At 38.1% G+C, this 19,549-nt stretch overlaps 1 protein-coding gene across 4 annotated transcripts in view; it reads left to right on the plus strand.

The window, feature by feature from the left end:
* The window catches only part of LOC127351086 (protein diaphanous homolog 3-like), a 154,225-nt gene that overhangs the window by 8,153 nt on the left and 126,523 nt on the right, over positions 1–19,549 (plus strand). For all 4 annotated transcript variants that reach the window (XM_051378256.1, XM_051378259.1, XM_051378257.1 and 1 more), the window contains 2 exons: positions 7,625–7,755; positions 19,085–19,156. In XM_051378256.1, coding sequence (XP_051234216.1) covers positions 7,625–7,755; positions 19,085–19,156 — 203 coding nt within the window. The remainder of the gene's footprint in view (positions 1–7,624; positions 7,756–19,084; positions 19,157–19,549) is intronic.

Raw genomic sequence — 19,549 nt, forward strand, 5'->3', positions numbered from 1 at the left:
TGAGACCAGGATGATGACCTCAAGGTGGTTGGGGGGATGTGTTGGAAACTCAAAGCTCCCAGTCCTGTGCTATCGCCAGGATTCCTGATGGACTCTCCAGCCTTTACAATATTTGACTGGGTGGTGGGGCGTGCTTGTCTGCCGTTGCTGATTCCCATGCTGATGGTTTCTGCAGTGGGTTTCAGAACCTGCTTTTGAAGCCAGGTGTACTGGTCCTGCCTAAGAGTCTTTCGGCAGCAGCTGAGGATGTGCTCTAATGTCCCTTTGCCTGAGCATTGCAAGCAATCCGGGGATTCTGCTTTTCCCCAGTGAAAGAGCTAGGCAAAATGGACTAGGCAAGACTTTGTACACTGCATGAATCAAGAACTTGATGTGCTGAGGCACAGCTTGCCAGAGATCAATCCATGTGACACGTCAGTCTGCTCCTACTTTGTCTTGGCCCCCTGCTGCCTCATGCTGACCGCTCTGCTGGACCTCTTCTACTCCACTGATGTCCTTACTTCCTCCTGGACAAGCCTGTGGCTCTCCTTCCCCTTGGCCTTGTACTGGGCAGTTGGAAAGGTTCCCAGACCGGCTCTTTCCCTTGTCACTGCTCCAACCAGGACTCTGTGGTGTATCCAAGACTGTGCATGCAGCTCTGATTCGTCCTCTCTTCACTTCCTCCCTGTTCTCAACTCCACCCCTGCTTGGGCCACCTACGCTGGAGTCCCATATTTCTATTACACCAAAGTTGAGGTCTTTTACTGTGTGCATGTAGAATTTTTTTGTCCCTGTGAATTCTGTCGAGTGATTACTCTGCCTACATTCTGTGGTCCTCTGGATTTCCACTTTTACTACTACTCCCAGTGGAATCCTTTCGCATACCATCTCAGCCAACTAGTATCATTGGGTTCTCTGAACATCCAGAAGATTTAATAAAAGCTCTCTTTGGTGCACTAGACATGCTTTGGCCAAGATGTTCAAGAGCCCTCTCTTAGGATTTCGACCAAGCAGTTGCTAAAATATTGTCCATATAAGCAATTTTGCTATTTGTTGCTAATAATGCTAACTATATTAATTGCCCAACATATACAAGTTAGCATCTGGCAGTTTCTATATGCTAGGGACTTATACTTTAAATTTCTAACATAAAACTTTGGGGTACTTTGGGGGACATTTCCAGATTCACAATGGGGCTCTATTGGCTGCTGAGTAAACTATTTTGTGAAAGAGTGATCAACATTTTTTACCATTCTCTGACATTTTAAAGACCAAACAACTAATTCAGAAAATTATCGACAGATTAATCAACAATGAAAATACTTGTTAGTTGCACCCCTAATTCCGTATATTTTCTCAGTCTTACATGGGACTTGGCCTGGGAAAGGGATTGAATTTGATTATTAAATTGATTATTCAATATCAAAAACAGGAGATATTGGATTATAGCCAGTGGAATCTCATTTGTCTTGCTATCTCTATCTCTAGGAGATGTAGTTACACCCACACAGGGACAGTTTTGTAAAAATGCATACACAATAGCATGCCTGCTGAGCTTCTCTCTCTCTCTCTCTCTCTCTCTCTCTCTCTCTCTCTCTCTCTCTCTCTCTCTCTCTCTCTCTCTCTCTCTCTCTCTCTCTCTCTCTCTCGTCCTAGCTCGCTCTGGTTTGGTTCCTAAAGGTGATCAAAAAAGATTTTCAGCTTCTGTTGCTTTTGAGAGGTAGTGCTATAAAACACAAGTTGTTGAGCTTTTGAGTAATCGGGCATCACATCATAAATGGATGAGGTTTGATATTCATTCTGAATAACATTTTTGAGTGCTAGAAGATAATTGATTAGATGTTATGCATGTGAGTTTGCTATCATGGTTGATTGGTCCTCCTTTCAGCAATAAGCCCTAAGCTTATCCTTTACTCCCTCTTAAAGCAGACAGACAGATCTTGATAGAGGGTGATAAAACTGTCAGTGTACAGGGGAAAACGATTAAATCTCCAAAGAAATGGACACTATAGATCATTCTCTCTCTCCCAGACCAAAAAAGACCATGCTTTACATTGATTTCTCTTACCCTTAAGAATATAATCCTATTGAAAGACCACAATTTGCAGGTGACACTCCATTAAATATACCCTAGAGTGTGTTCATAGTTAATATGGGTTCAGTCTGTGACACTTAGTTTGAATAATAATGAAAACACAGCCTACCTGAGGTGTTTTTGTTGATTTCCTTTTAGCAGAAGTTTAAGAACCTCTTTCTGAGGGCACAGAACTTGAATTAACTGTTGTAACAAATATGACCCAATTCTTGAGTTACCTCACATTGCATAGCAGACAGCTCCGATTTTTACTTGTTTGCTTTTTAAAGGTTTCCTGGTTAACAAGTTGGCACAGAGACTTGCAAAGAAGTGCTGCATTTATTATATTTGCTATAACATCCCTCCAATCTTGCCTAAGGCTGTTCATCTCAGTTACCATGGGGACCAGTTAGTTTATATGCCTGCATTTGTGTACCTGCATGGTAAAATAATGTGGCCACTGGTCAAACAAATTAAAATTCTTCAAAACGCTAGTTTTATCAGTTGCTACATTTACATAAGACGTGGTAAATTGCATGTTTAGAGAGGGAGCTTGAGGAAATGCTGATATACAGTGTCTCTCTCTGTTAGTAATTACTAAGTTAATATGTTATGACAGTTGATATAAGATACTCAATTCTGCTTTCATTTCCTAAATCCCTGACTCAAGACCATGGCATGGTCAAATTATGACAATTATTTTATGAGGCTGGTTAGGCTTTCATGTAATAATTTGCCTTCTCAGACCAATACCATGTCCTTAAGCAATACAGACAGGATTATGCCTTGCTGTAGTGATGGGCGGATGAAGCCTTATAGACTTTTGGGGCTTTCTTTTTATTTGTGCTGAAAAAAAGATTGAAGGCTTTAGGGCTTCAATCGCAGGAAGCACAGTGACATCTGGTGGCTTGTAGAACTTAATAGAAGCCCTTCAAGACTGAAGAGGGAAAAGCCCAAGAAGCCTGCACACTGTTTGTTAAATATGCAATACTTTTGTGGCAAAATATGAATGTTTTTGTGTAGGTTAGGCCCAGTGTCCACTGTGGGCTCATGCATTTTAACGTCATGGTTGATATTTTTGTAACATTTCATATGAGTAGTGATGTGATGGGAGAATGATACTCAAATTTAATTGAATTAAATTAGCACATTACTTTTATTACACTATAACTTCATATTAGATGGAACTATTCTCATAATTATGATATGATATGTCTTTGTAGTGTACATCACCATATTTCTCAATTATTTTGATGTCTGTCCCTCGCTGACATTGTCAATTTCGGTATTTTGGTAGAGAGCCTTGTAGATAAACAATGGTCATGTATTTTGTTACACAAAATAATTGCTAACGTTTAACCTTTACCTTTTTGTGTTGTGTAGCAGTGGTTGTCTTGAAATTACCATTCTACTTCTTGGAGAACCCAGTGCTGATTTGTCTGCAGTGCTCCTGCTGTGGAACTGGTGTTTTACTTAGTGTTGCTTTTTAAAACACCCATAAAGAATTTTCAAAAAATAACTAAGACTAAGGGAGAGGCAAATTTATAGGTCATTAAAAACAATATTCAGTGTTCTTAGGCTTCAGCAGTTTTAATCAAGTCAAATTAAGTCGATCTTCCAAAGTTCCTTTTTTGCACAAAAGTTAATGTAAACCAGCTACACTGAAGCTTAGTTCACCTCAGTTTCTCAGGATGAACAGCTAGCAGGCTTCAAAGACCCTTAATCAGCTAGTATTAGAAAACGTGAGACGTACTGTTCCAATATAGATTATAAGAACCTATTACATATCTTCAAACTTGTCATCTTTCAGCATACTTTGCCATTTTGAATGAGGTTTAATGTGTTTTCACAATTACATTTTTCATGGTACTCAATTTTCATGCATTAGTAATATTTATAATATAATAATATTAATAATATTATCTTAGTAACAAGTAACGCCAGCTTTGCCATGGCAGGGAGACAAAACCTGTGTCGCCTGTTGCAGATTGAGTGTATTCTCAGTTGGTCTCTATCTCTGTATCCTCTCCCCTGTGTCCGATCTAGCTGAGGGGAGGGGAAGGGAAGGGAAGGGAAGGGAGGGGAGGTGGGATCAGAATTTTGGCTGTGCAGAAAAAGTGCTCGGAGAGTGAGTGCGCAGTGAGACACAGGGATTGAGGCATTGCAGCAATGCGCCACTTCCCTGTCCCGTTGTGAAGACAGGAGGGCTCCTAAGGAAAGGGTGGCTGAGATGTAGAAGTGATGGGGGGGAGCTGCTCCAATACCATAATTGTTGTAGGCACACTTACTTGAGAAAGTTGAAATCACTGTGGGCAAATAAATAGATGGGATTTCTCCCACACGGTTGTGGGTGGACGAGAGCACAGCGATGTGCGAAGATTCATTCTCGTTTGGAGTTAAATTTGACCATATCTCACTGTTGTCAAACACACCGCTGTTGCTGTCATTTTATGCAGTGCATAACAGTGGAGCACAATCCACTGAATTGCATATCAGTTTGATTATTGCACAGTATATAATTCTGATTTCTGACTTATATACATTGTGTGTATATTTCGATCAATATTATCTATTATACAAATGTCGTTATAAATAGCATGGAATTCATATCAAGTTGAAAAATGTCCTCAATTGGAAATAAAGAGAGGCAGAAGGGTCACAGAAACAGTCTCTGGGCTGATTCTGTATAAATGATGTGGATGGGGCTGGGGTTGTAGGTGGGGCCACAACTACTCTGATGCCAGCAGTGGGCAAACAGGCTGTCACCAATGCCTTTAGCGAGAAAGGCCCAGCCAGACGTGCCTATTGCTGCCATGAACAGCACTCATGGGCCCCACGACTGCTGAAGGCCTTAGAGATCCTGAGAAACAACAGGCTGGTGGTCATCATCATGTCTCTACAGGATGGGAGAGGCGTTTGACCACTAGGCCAGAAAAGGAAAAGGAAGAGAGACAGACACTTACTGTACCCTTGATGGGCTCGTGTGCTGCCAGGGAGTGGGTCGAATTGGCAAAATTGCCACTGTTGTTCCAGTTACTCTCGACAGAGCAAGAGACATTAGGCAGGAGTCGACCCAGGCTGAGAAAGGGTTGCAATCATTTTAGCCATGTTGATAACAACACTGGAGGCTGTTGTTGTTCTCACTGAAGAGTGCTAGATTCATTGCACTACAACCTGATTAGGAGGTGACTGCATTGATACTGTATGTCTTGTGGTGCTGAGACAGAGTCTAATGGGGGTAAACCTATGGTGAAGTCCATTAGAGGTGGAGCACATACAGTACCAAATAGAATAACTTTTTCCAGTGGTTCAAGCTATTCAATAGTAACTATCACAGGAGACTTGGACCTGAACCCATAATGAAATTCTTTGCTCATTCAACATGCATAGATTTGACTCTGGCTACACAGGTGATCAGTTTCCCTTTCTAAGGCTACAGTGCTTATGATCATAATAACACACATTCTTTGATGACTGAAGGATAGAAGTGTTTTTTTAAATGGGAGATTTTGACAACTAATTTCATATTTATTATATATTGAGGACAATATTATAGATTGGGGCTTGAGGTTTCAGGGGAGGGAAAGACTGGGCATAGTTCCATTGTTTTGGCAGCCTGCAGGGGTTAGGGATTATTTATTCCTGCTGGTAGCGATGCAGACTGATTTCTGAGGCCTTTGATGAATCAAAAACATACCCAATGATGTGTGACGTTTTGGCTTTAGTGCAGCTGTCTTGGTAAACCAAATAAGTGTGGCTTTCTCTCTCCACCACTCTCCCACTGAAAAACACGGAGCAGCTTTAGCTTTAGCTAAATTGCTACTGTCTTCCCAGACTACAAAAAAGGTATATCCAGTAACATTTACTAGTTTGGCGAGATGCACATAGATTGATATTAGACAGGGCTGATACAGTGGCTGTTATTTTCAAGTCTATGTTCAGCTACATTTTAATTAGAAAGTTTATTAAGGCCCTCTCTTTGGGGTACATGGGGTTTGGGGACAGGGTGACCTTTTTAGTCATGTAAGTAGAAATAAACATATAAAATAACACTGTATGTGACATATTGCATGGTTTGTTTTTGCATGTGATTATAGAACATTAGCAGTGTGAGAGATGATGGCTGTCTCAGTTAATTACTGTGATTTCTGTGTTGATGACTACATTTTGAACCAACATGAAAAGAGTTTAGATTTGGTGCCCCTTTGGAAATGTGCTATTTGGGAAATGTGTCACTTTGGTGTGAGGTTTGAAAACTAATTAAGAGACTTGACTCACTGTGATATTAAAGAGAACTGAGGAATAAGCATGTGGGTTTGTTTATCCATAACCCTGGGCTTGCTGAAGGATATTAGGCTGCTGGCTTTGATCCAAAAGCCTGGAAAAATGATGGTCAAAAAAACATGTTGTCATTCTTACTTCAAATGTTAGCCTAATTTAAAGTATCATTGCTGAGGGTGTTATCGTACTGGGAATTTTAACTTAAAAACAGTTTTTAACTTTTCCATGTTAATTAAGAAAATATTTAACAGATACAGGTATGGACAAAATGGTGAAAATAAAAGAATGGATGACACTACAATTTTTAAACTATGCAGTGAGATACATGTACATGTAGTTAAAGTTTTTACCTATTGTGTAATTTGCACACTGTCAGGGAAATAATGATGGCTCACAGTCTGGGTATTGATCAGATGCTTTTCAGTCGTTACCACCAATGTACTGCCCTCACACTAACGGACAGATTATATTTACTGTAGAATTGGCACTTACATCACTCTTACAAATCCACCCAGAGGCAGATTTACACCCAACTAATCTATAGTTGACACCCAGTGATTCTGTCATGGTTTATTGATATGCTTTCACTATTGCAGTATACTTGACCTAGTATTGACTGATTAGCAGTATGTTATTGTTGGGTTTCATATAACAACTTATTGTTAATGTTATTTAATATATAGTATTTATTTATTAATTAATCTGTCAATGACAAATCCCCAACACAAATTATCACAGCCCAAAGAAATGTCTCAAATTTGACAAAATAGCACCTGTGCTGGTTTTATTTATAGAAGCATTACCATGCTGTGGACATTTCTTTATGGATATTAAGAGAAAACAGGGATGTTCAAGACAAAGCAATGTAATATAACCACTGCATAGTTCTGGCAAAGGTATTTGCTCTTTTGAGTGCCTTTTATTTACAACATTAGAACTGCATTTTCAATGAAGAGAAATATATATATATATATATATATATATATATATATATATATATATATATATATATATAAATATGGAGAAAAACTGAATATATACACTGCACTTATAATGATCTGACAGAAATTATCATGAAATAACTTGAACAGATTTTCTGGTTTCTAAAGATATAAGTGCACGGTACTGGGAAGGAATCCCTGGGCACTTTTGTGATTGACTGTTAAATTGTTGACATGGGGACACTTTTTGTCCATGTACTGAATTTTCAGACTTGTTTGCCTCATGTTGTTTTAATCACTTTTGCCATGGCTACACTAAAAATATTTCTTCTTTCTCTCTTTCTTCCAGGGTAGCTTGAGAAGCAGCCATCAGATATCCCCCCAGGAATTCCTGGGAGAGCTGAAGTCGGGGGTGATGGACGAACGTCTGTTTGCCTGTCTAGACTCATTGCGAGTGTCCCTTACCAGCAACCCTGTCAGGTACAGTACACGATTATGACAATAGAGATGCACTTGTTCTCTTTAGTTTAAGTGCCCTCACTAGTCTATTTTGTTTTTATTTTGTTAATATAAAGACATTTTGATGCAATCATCAATTTCAATCTTTGTTTATATTTTACTTTTCCCCTTTAAAAGTTGTATTACTTCATGAAAATACATTTTCATATAGCTTTAATGTAATGGAAAGGATTCAAACAGGTCATTTAAGAGTAGCAAAGTGAACAGAGCTGCAGCTCACTCACATCCTGTAAACCTCAGTGGTTGCAGCTATGAAGATTATTCCGGGCAGAGGTGTAAATCAGAGTTGTAGCAAATTGAAAATGCTGTATCAGAAACAAAATTCCGTCGCTTTTATGCTGAATCAGAGTGAACTCTAACTTTAAACTGTGTAATGTGTAGAGTTCTAAAATGCATAATCTCTTGCTTCAGCCCACTATAGGCAGCAACTTTTAACATTGTTGATGGGCTGTTTCTTGCTGCAATGCCCATTTGGAGTTTTAGACTGCCTCAGTCTTGTGCGGATAACTTTTTATAATAAAACAGATTTGTTGTCAACACAGTTTCTCACTGTTTGCGCTGATCATTGTACTAGGAGTGTAATGTTAAGTGCTCCAGCTGTTCGAATACTTTATTTGTCTGTGACAAGAATGAATAGACCTTCCAAAACATTGGATGCCCATAAAATTTCTCCACCATTCTGTACAGGATAGTAGATATAAATAGTAAAAATAGTGCAAAATAAAGGTGGGCACATTATCATCAACTTCTATGCAATCAAATTAAATCCAGTAGTCTAGCCTTTTCTATTAAAAATACTGTATGTGTCATATGTTTGGGTTTTGCATGCAGTATTGATCCCTGTCATTATTTTTTTATATGAGAAATACTTAATTATAAATGACAATTAAATGATTTTCACATTTAATCCCAAAAATACACACTGCCTCTTTGTTAATAATCTTTTAGTAATCACTGTCCACATTGTGACTTGCTTTGAGCTTGTATGCATACGTTGATGTTAGGCCATGCTGTCAGGGCACAATCATAGATTGAGGAGGATAGAGGATATGCACTGGTGCACATCCTGAGCATAATATTGTTTGTGGTAGGATGGCTAGTTTTGTGTAACAAATGCTTAATCAAAGTAACAGTTAAGGGTTCTGAATAAAGCTTGTCCATGTAATGACATCATACTAAATGTGCTTAAAGACATTAATTAGAATGGACAAGATAACATATGTCTAATAGTTGTTAACAACAATTTGAGAACGTTTTACAAATACAGCAGGCAGCAAACCAACTATATAGCAACAAGTCAATTCAACAATAACTCAACAACACATACCTAAAACATGAGAACTGCAAGGAGATGAGGAGGGAGATGTGACCCACAACCAGTTCATCATAGTTATAATAATTCAGTGCAGTTACGATACAGACGTGTCATAGAGGAGACGAGCGCATATAACATGGGTCTATCTGTCTGTCAATATTAACAGAGGTGCCAGCCTGCAGTGTAACATTAGTTCGTACACTTCCACAGAATTACAGAATAATATTAGGCCTCATGATTACAAAAAGTGTGACACTTAACCTCCTGCGATGTAATGGCACATTGTTTTTCTTGATCTCCTTATTAAAGTGTCCGAGTGCTACAAGCAGGTTCACGATTCAATCTGTGTTGTGGAATGTCACAAGTGGCTCTGTTATGCTACTTTTATTTACCCACCAATCTGGCTGGTAGGTTAAGCAAATTCACCCGCCATTACAAACCCACATTTGGGAGGTGTTGGGTGCTAATTTCCAACCCTGTATCTAAGCCACATTGACAGCCAGATCCCCGGTGGTCTTGTCTTGGTTGTCTCCCTCTCTCAGATTTTAGATGGTTGCTTTAGGCTCTCTCTGTCTGAGGCTGGGGATTAGCAAGTTTGTTTCACAGTATTATATACTCTGCTGGAACCACTTTAAAGGCAGTCAAAAACCTAAGCTGAAGTCGTAGTTGAACACGGACTGTACGGTATGTACTGGCTGTTCTGTGATTGCCCTGCCCATCATGAGGAGTTTGTTACAGCAACTGGATTCAGCTCACATATGCCTCAGTTCTGCAATCATCAGTGGATTGAGAATGTCAGTGTGTCAAAAAGAGGATTGCTGCTCTGGCCAAATGTCAAACGCTATTTTGAGACAGTAGGAAAAGGTAAAATAACTTGAGTAAATGAAGATCTGCTGTGCTGATCCTCTCTTCACTGTGAAAGTGGGGATATTTAACAGCATTGCAAGAGAAATCACTGCCACTGCAGAAGCCACCCTGAACCAACTCAGGTCTTCCAAAACCATTTCAGAGAGGCAGTCAAAGTCTGTATTTAAAAACAGTTAGTTTTAGTTGATATATGTCAGTGTTACTGGATACAAGATTTATTTACTTATTTATTTATTACTTATTTTCCAAACATATTACCTCCCACTTTATATTTTAAAGGACCAGCGTGTAGGATTTAGTGGCATCTAATGGTAAAGTTGCAGATTGTATCTAACTACACATCCCTCACCTCTGTATTTGATGACCTGGGAATGGGAACAGACTGTGTAGTGTGTAGGAGAAAACTGCAGTGGATACGAAACTTGAAAGGCCCTATTTACAGCCAGTGTTTGGTTTGTCCGTTCTGGGATACTGTAAAAACATGCTGGTTCAACTTGGTGGACTCCATCTGATTATTTACCATGTGAAGCACTTTGTATTGCACTCAACTGTATGAAATGTGCTACACAAATAAAGTTTATATTAAATTTCTGCTAATAGCCTCCTAAATGTTACACACTGGACCTTTAAGGGTACACAATAGAGTTATCAGTTTGACACATTTGTGTTCTGTCTTGCTGATGTCTCAGTGTTAATTTAACAAATCTTTATTTTTTGAATAACCATTTCACTTGTTTTAAAGGTATACAGTATACTTGTTTTGGCTAATTTCAATGTGTGGCAATGGAAATTTGCCAAAAAGTCATGGATGTTTGTTGGTTAAAAAGCATATGAACCCTGACAATAAGTTTGCAATACCTTTGTATCCTCTACACAATGCCTTTCTCATGTAAAATAGATCTGTCATGCTGTTGACTACTGGTAGAGGATGACTGTGGTCTTGCATCATCTTATAGACTCTTGCCTTGTATACTATCCCTGATGTATTTCTGTTTGTGCATTTGAACCAGAGGCTATGGTCTACACCAATGGTAACTTTTTTCATACAAGGTCATAATTAGAAATGTCTACTCCAGTCAATTAGGTTTAATATAAAAATTGGGTTAAATCACATGGATGCAGAGAAATTTCAGATTTTATCCACTCACAATACTCAAAGTACAACAATAGAGAATAGCATTGCATCCCATGCTGCATGATATTATCTAGCACTTTTCGTAAGCAAGGATTGCCTGCTACCCTTTACATAGGTAGACTCAGACTCACACTTTCTCTTTCTAGATGTCTGTTTATACTGTTCATGGCAAGAAACCAATAGACACTTGTCAGTCAGGTCAATTAGGTCTGACTTGTCAGAATTTAGATCATCGCCCATGTTATACGTTTGATCAGACTATAGTTAACAGCAATATAAAGTATAAAATAAACTCAGTTGTTCAGAAGGAAAAAAATAAGTCATATAACTGTGGGGTGGTAATTCTAGTCTTGTGTTCCTTTTTCTTTACCTCTAATCAGTTCAGCGTCATTGAATGTAAATTAGTTTGTTTATATTAAATATATGTTATTAACACAGCAGAAAAGAATCACCTCATTGACTTAGCCAGCTCTAAGCCTCTCTAAAAAAAAAAAAAAAAACGTTTCTACTTCCTGGCTCACCTTTTTGAGTTGACATGTGAATAGCACTCACGCCCACTGATGCTCTCCCACACCTAATTACAGAATAGTTCATGAGTATTGGCACATGGATGTAGGAGTACAAGAACAGAGACTTCATTGTTTTCTAGGACCTCTTGAGCACTATACTTCTATCTAGACAGCAAAGAGAAAATTGGTTTTAAGAGCTTTTAATCATGATTAATCCACTTTTTGTGACTGTCACATTGTTTTTGATTAGAATCAATGACACTAACAACACAGGACGGATCTCCAGAAATTACACAAGCATACGTAAATATTAATTTTGTTCATAGAAAATATGATGAGATATATATTCGTCAGTTACCTTTTCTGGTGATCAAGGTGAGACATTGTTATCACTATACTATAAAGTTGGAACGACTCCTTATCTCACGCTCCATCCCTCTCCATTTTCGCTTGAGTTTCGCTCCGGAATGTGTTAGCCTATCCCGGGTACCGCTGTGTATGTCACCAGGATAATTCCCATGCTTTCCATTCATTGTTAATTTGCACGTCAGCACGAGCCTGGATGTGTATAAAAGAAGTGCATTTCTCCACATCAGTCAACAAGTGATTCTGTTCCTTTGCTGGTCACAAACTTTCTCCTACTGCAGATAAACATACACTAAAATATGTTTCTGAAAGGATTTGAGGTGAGAAATAGGCAACACAGTAATAGAAGTTTGATTCATACTTGATCAGCACTGCCTAGTTTGACAGATTGATCTGAGTTTTGTGCATTGCGCTGAACGGACTCACTCAGAATGACTTATCAATCACAAGATAGCCATGCGCTAAGACATACCCTGCTTTCTTGTATAATTTACTCTAAATTACACCATAATGCACTACATGAACAAGAGTAGAAACTAGTGATTGAGACCATAAAGTCATTAGGAAACTGTTTACTGAGATAGTAAATCAAGTGAGAAGTAGGGTAAATCCCCTCAAGACTCAATACTATCTGACTTTTTTTGCAGCCAATTGAGCTGTCCCCCTCTGGCCATGAGAAAGAGTGCAGGTTTATACTTGCGCGTTGGCTACACCTCACCAACCCAGAATCTCTGTCCACTAATTATATATAATATATCAATGAATGTAGATGATAGCTTGCTACATTAACTGTCTTAAGTCACATCAGTCCCATAAACTGTGACTGCAGAAGTCTGTGTACCAACTGGGATTATGGGACCCTCACTTGTGTGATCCTTGAGGAAAATGTGGCCTGTAGACACTGACTAACTACACTGACACCGACATCACCAATAATAAAATGGACACGTTGGTCAGGCTTATGTATAATGACATAGTTTGGCTTTACCATAAATCTGCCTTGGCTAGAAACAGTGGGCCAGCAGCGGTAACCACTTGCTATCTAATAGTAGCACTACAATCTTGAGTTGTAGGATTGATTTGGCAGTAAAGGTATTTTGTCTGCCACTGTTTTTGGATGCTGATCACTGTCACTTTCTTGGCACTGCTGTAGCAAACATCTCTCATTCATCGCCTCAATCCAATATCAGATAGATGCATTCTGCTAGTATAGTCTGCCAGACTTATATGCTCCCTCATCAGATTCCTTCTGGCGGAGCAGACAGACTTGGAGGTAATTTGGTACTTCCTGCAACTCCAGTGTCACCCTGTAACGCTTGCCTCTGACCCTTGTATACCTTACCCACCTCAGCTATTCTAGCTCTCTCCCTTTTTGAGAAGCGAGGCCACAGGAGTAGCCCACAGGACCAGCAAGGCCACAGGATGTAATTGTATTAAATAGATTTGATAAATGGATCTGACAAACAAGTGGAAATTGGTTTTTGATATTATATTAAAACTGACCTTCAGGTTTAAGGCCCCAAATTTATTTTTTTCAGTTTACCTATAAAGTAGGGTAAAGTTTAGCATCCATCTTCCTTACACCATCATTTTTCATAAACCCTGAATGCTCTTCCTGTCTCTCATATACCTGCCACCCATGTGCTGCACACAAAGATTCATCACGATTCCTTAAACCATTCCTACTGATAGTATTATCACAAGTAAAAAATATAAACACAAACGCCTTTCTTCTGTCCTATTAGGGAAATATTTAACTTAGTTGCAACTTTATTAGGAACACCTGTAACATTCAGAAACATTTCAATATAATGCATAACAATGAAATGCTCTAATTTTGACAAGATTCTAGGTGTGAACAGGGTTATTGAAGATTGACCTACCAAAATGATTTTGATTTGGTGTGAAATGCTTTTGAAGACATACAAAAATGCAAAATATGTTCATGGTATAATATTCAAAGGTGCAGTGTGGAGTTTTAAAAGTTTTTATTGTAAACAAAGATTATTATTTAAACATTAAAAAAAAAAAAATCGTATGCACTGTCACACCATTTTTAACTCTTTTTTTATATACATAAACAGCATCTTTACTTGTTGCTTAGTTTTTACGATCGTTGTTTGTGGCAATCTTCTAGAGTGACGTCAGTCAGTCCTCACTGAATGAAATCACCTCCTCTATTTTTATATCAGATGTCCCACATTGCTGTGACTTTAGCCTCATCCTTCTCTCTGTCTCTGGAGAATCTTCCTGTAGTCAGTTAACTTGCTGTGCTCGGGACAACATTTTAAAGTAAATTTTTTATTTCTGGTTCATAACCGCTTTAGCGGAGTGCAACACTGTGCTGCACTGCCTGGGAACCTTGGAGGCATTCTCATGAGACTCCGTTAGAAGTCAAGCTACCTTAGCTGTGAAGTTAGCCAGATAAGGTGCCTCATTTTTCTCTTTGATTTATGACTGTTTTTGTTTCCCAGGGAATGGGATGATGAATTTGTTTTCCTTATTTTTTAATGCTCTTTCCCTCGCTCTGTTTCCTGGAGTCTTTCTGAGATGATAGCCCTCAGTTGAATATTGCTGTGCTTTTTTGCATCTGTTGATGGGGAGGAGTGATTACAGTATGCCTTTGAGTGGGCGTTAATTACTGTTTATTGCATTGTATATCAAATAAAAGTTTACACCATCTGATACACATCCAACGAGACTGACTAATAAAATTTAATTATTTTTCAACAGGTCACGTTGAAATAAAAGTAAAAGAGAAAAAACGTATTGGGGATAGTGCTGCTAAATCAACACGGACACTTCAAATATGTTAAAACAAGTGTGCAATGTAACTCAGTAGCTAATTTGCACACGCTCATATATTTGTGGAATGTGCCAATGCTGGTGGAAGAAATAGACCACACACCAAAACTTTCGCTGTGTGTGTAGATCTCTTCTGTGACCTGTGTAAACATGGAAAGGACCCAGGCCATGCTGCACTATGATACTACACGCGTCTGCTCTGTGTCCTATCTGTAGGATGCCACAAAACTAATGAGTGTGCTAGGATGTTAAGATCTAATGAAAACCAAGGCCTGCCAGCTAGATTAGCACACAGAACTTAAAATACTAATTACTTTACAGTCTAGACAGATGGTATGTCAAATACAAACGACGAAAAGGCACAAGGATAAAGAAACGGGTCACTATATAAATATGAATACTGATTCCTCTTTGAAAATTGTTATGGGTATTAATATTATCAACTACAATGCAACTGTTTTGCTATTATTTACTTACTATGGTACTATAGAAATATATAATTTAAATTATTCCACATCTTTCATACATTCCTTAGTGTCAGCCTTTCAACATAGAGCATTCAAACTAAAATCTCTTCAGAAATTCCCTAGGTTTATCAACTAATATACCATAAAGAATTGCAACCATATACATGTAGCCCTTTCAAGTTCACCCCTCGATTAGTGTTGGAGACCTGATGCTTTCAATGCAATAATAAATCCAGTAATGAGATCCAAACTGTTCACATATAGCTGGCATTATTAAACACACAACCCTGTGGGTACCTCCATTGGTGTTTTTTAAGCTGGGAAGACACTGTACAGATATTTTCCCAGAATTTGTTGCCCCTTAGAACCAGGATGACGTTCTGCCAGTTAGGTTAGATGGACCACTATCCCGTCCACTTCTCACTTGTGTTTCAAGGCAGATGTTTTTCAAATTTGTTGCAGGAGACAGTGCAGGCCTGTTGGTTTTCTGTGCAATAATTCCTGCTATAGATCAACTGATTATTTTCCTTTTCTCTCTGCCTCACCTACTGATGATGAAAAACCAGCATCCAGTTGCCACTGAGCTATGCATTTCAATGAAGCTCATGTCAAGCCCCTGCCTTGCCTGTTCTATAACCAGAATGGCCTGGGCCATGGCTCAGTGAGAAGTGTAGGGTAAATTGACACCTTGATGATGTGGAGGACTAAACTGTTCCTCTCCCTCTTGTCCTCCTTTTTATAAATCAAGGGCAGTTAAGTATAAGGTTTTTATAAATACATAGAATTTAAGCTTTTGTGGTGTTAAATTAACCACTCTACTCTCACTGAGTTTACGGGCATTTCAAAATCAATGTTTTTTTTTATTTGTTTGTACAAGGAATGCCTTATGTTTACATGCTATGTCTACATAAGACATTACACACCTTAGTTTTTCTACATAATTATTCAAAACTTAGAAGTTCAAATTCATCAAAAGCTACATCCAGCTTACAGGGTGTAGTTTGGACACAAAGTCCAGATCTGGCATTCCCACTATATTATTCTTTGTACTATAAAAATGTATATAATGTGTATATATAAGTATCATTCAAACTGAAATTGCAAGTACTGTGGTTACTGATTTGTGACATCTCAAATTATTAGCTGACATTCAATGATGCTTTAACGATCAGAAAATACAGATGATTGTCCAACTCTTAATTCTTAAAATTCATCAACTGATGCGAGTGACGTAGGACCTCAAATGATCAAAGTCAAAAGTAGATATTGTGTCTATTGCTGTTTAAAAAGAGTATTACAGTTCCACTTACCAATTTGAGTCCTCACATATTGGTCAACCGATTTCACTGTCTCATGATATTTACAGTGCAACTGTACACATTTTATACTCAAACATTTTGTAACAATAATTGCAGTGTTTGAAATAGTATGTGAGTCTCTGTTTATATCACCCTACCAGTTTTCTATCCTTATGAAGTTATAGAATTTAAAGCACCAAAGTTAACTTGCAAAGTTAGTTACCTGCCACAGTGTCAGCTGGTTGCAGTGGTCCATTGGTATTTTTTAAGTTAAAGTAAATCAATTCTAACTTTATGCCATGAACATTAAACTTTGATGTGTCTTTGAAACTCGAAGACTGACCCGCGGGACCCCACGCGACCATGTCTCTGTTGTGGGGGCCTGAATGGTCAGAATGTTTGCAGTGATGGGATTAAGAAAACAGTCCCTTCTTGGCTTTATTTGAAACAACTACCCTCATATATATATATTGAGTCGTACTAAAATCAAACACACCTAAATCATCACTAGAGCTGCCTTTTTGTGCGTTAATGTTAAATGGAAATCTCCTGTCACCTGTGTGACAAATGTGAATGTAAGTTAAATTTAACAAAAACAAATCTACTATCTGTTAGAGGTTTCTATAGTTTTTTATACAACTACAAACTACAAACAAATAAACTCATGGACATACATCTACATACCACCCCCATACTCCTTTTCAAGAAATTAAATTCAGATAACAGCTTCCCATTTTATGTTGTCACCTTGAGAATTTCTGTAGATTTGATGCTGGGAGGCATGCAGCTTGTTGATTAGAACAGTACAAACACTGAATGCTAATGTTCAGAAATGTTATTCAGTTTCAATCAGGAGGGAGGTGCAGTCGCTCACAATCTCACTCATGCTGTCTTTGCCTGTCTTCTGCATACCTAAAGGTTTTTGCCTAATCTCACAATGTAGTATTTGTTTCTATTTGTGCTCCTTATGTAAATCAGAGTTAAAACGTATTTGTTCTTTTAAAGCAGTTGCTGTTCTTTGTCCCAATTCCCACTGTCACTCTTGGATGAAAACCTTGGATCTCCAGCATATGATTTGTCAGTAACAAGAAAAGTAACAGTTTTTTATCTTGATTGCCATTCTGTTTTGATCGTACCCAAGAAGTGTTATCATAAAACCTTTTTTGTTATGCTATGCTGCATTATTGTGTACACACACACACACACACACACACACACACACACACGCAGACACACACACGCAGACACACGCATACACACCCTTGTTCTTCCATATGTTTTAAGTACAGTTTTAACAATCATTGTAATCTGGAAGTGGAAAAGCTAAAGGACGTCTTTGGGTTATGTAAATCAATGTCCTATTTTCTGCATTGTTTTAACAGTTCTCACACAATATTTAGATCCCGAGTGGGTTTAGCAGCCCAAGCAAGAATTCATTACCACCTCTGAACAATTCTTGCCTAATGAATATAATGTATATTTTGTTGGTTAAAATAATCAGGAAGGACTCTTTCTCTCAGCATTTTAGGATAATACTTTTACATCACAGATGATGCAGACTAGTATGTTAGGTTGCAGAGTTTTACATACATGCCTATATGTTGACTTAACAGTGTAAGTAACATGTATTTGCAGTAATGAAAGACTAAACATATGTTTCAGGAAGTTTAAGATTACTGAAACCATCATGATATGATATATCCACCAGATAGAACTGGCAAGATTATTTTTCAACTATAAAATGTCCTGCTGGGTACATCTTGGTCACAGTTAAAAAAAATAAGGGAACCCTATCAAAGACTTTTTGTTTGTTATCATGTATTTATGTTAATAATATTCATATTGTTATTAGATTTGTAAACTCTCAAATATTGATATGGGTGTCGTCCTCAAATCAGTATCAGTCAGGTTATACAATATATACAAATAACTTTAATAGCTTTAACTGTGCCTGGATGTGCTTTGTTGTTTGTAGGAATGTAAAGATATATCACGAGACAGTTAAATTGTGACACAAATCTGTGGAGGTTCAACTTGGTGAGATGAAAAATAAATAGTGATATCAATCAAAGTATCAAGGCGCAAAGATGTCAGTTTCACTTCACAAAATGAAAGATTTGCATTATTTTTTTTAGTTTATACCCTACCTCAGAAATAAAAAAGGTTTCTATAATTTAATAAAGAAAGTATATTTTGTCATAATTTGTCTTCAGTCTCATTTTGTTTAAAAAAAAATGATAAAATTGTATCTTGAACCCAGTATAGTGAATTGTATTTAATTGTGAATTGAGTGTATCATTACACCTTTAGCTGTTTTCCCTCTATGTGTAATATTTCAGTGTAGTTTTTTTTACCAGGCCTGCAATCCTACGTTTACTACTGCTGCCTTTCTCCTCAGCAGAAAGTACTGAATTCTACATGTGTTTTTCTGTCTCAAAGCTTTCCAGAGTGGTTGATGAGTATGAAAGTGTTGTTGTCAGTTGTCAGTCTTACACTGTTGGATATTGATTTAATGTTTGTTGTTTCAGTTGGGTGCAGAGCTTCGGGCATGAGGGTCTTGGACTGCTGCTGGATATTTTGGAAAGGTTGCTGTTCAAGAAGTAAGTCTATGCATTCTCTTAGGTTTATTCCTGTGCAGACCCTTGCTTATCTCACTTATTATTTGTGTATTCATAATAACTAGGGATGATCCCGACCAATCTCAACGATGGGTCTTGGCACTGATCAAGGCATTTATTAACTGATCCGTATTGGCTATATTGAGCTTTAATGACCTAAACCAATGTCTTATGTCAGCTGTTGTACAGCTGTTTTTACTCACAAAGCGTTCATGCACAGTGTAGCCATCGTCAACTTCCTCTGTCTGCCTTTCCACACTGCTCTGCGTCAGCATGGGAGCACAGGCAGCCCCGCCCCGACTGCAGCGTTTCACCACAGACAGAGGAGAGGGCAGTAGAGATCCGACACAGCCACACTCAACACGCCACTGCCAG

This window comes from Dicentrarchus labrax, unplaced genomic scaffold, assembly GCF_905237075.1.
Source record: "Dicentrarchus labrax unplaced genomic scaffold, dlabrax2021, whole genome shotgun sequence".
NCBI classification, from domain to species: Eukaryota; Metazoa; Chordata; class Actinopteri; family Moronidae; genus Dicentrarchus; species Dicentrarchus labrax.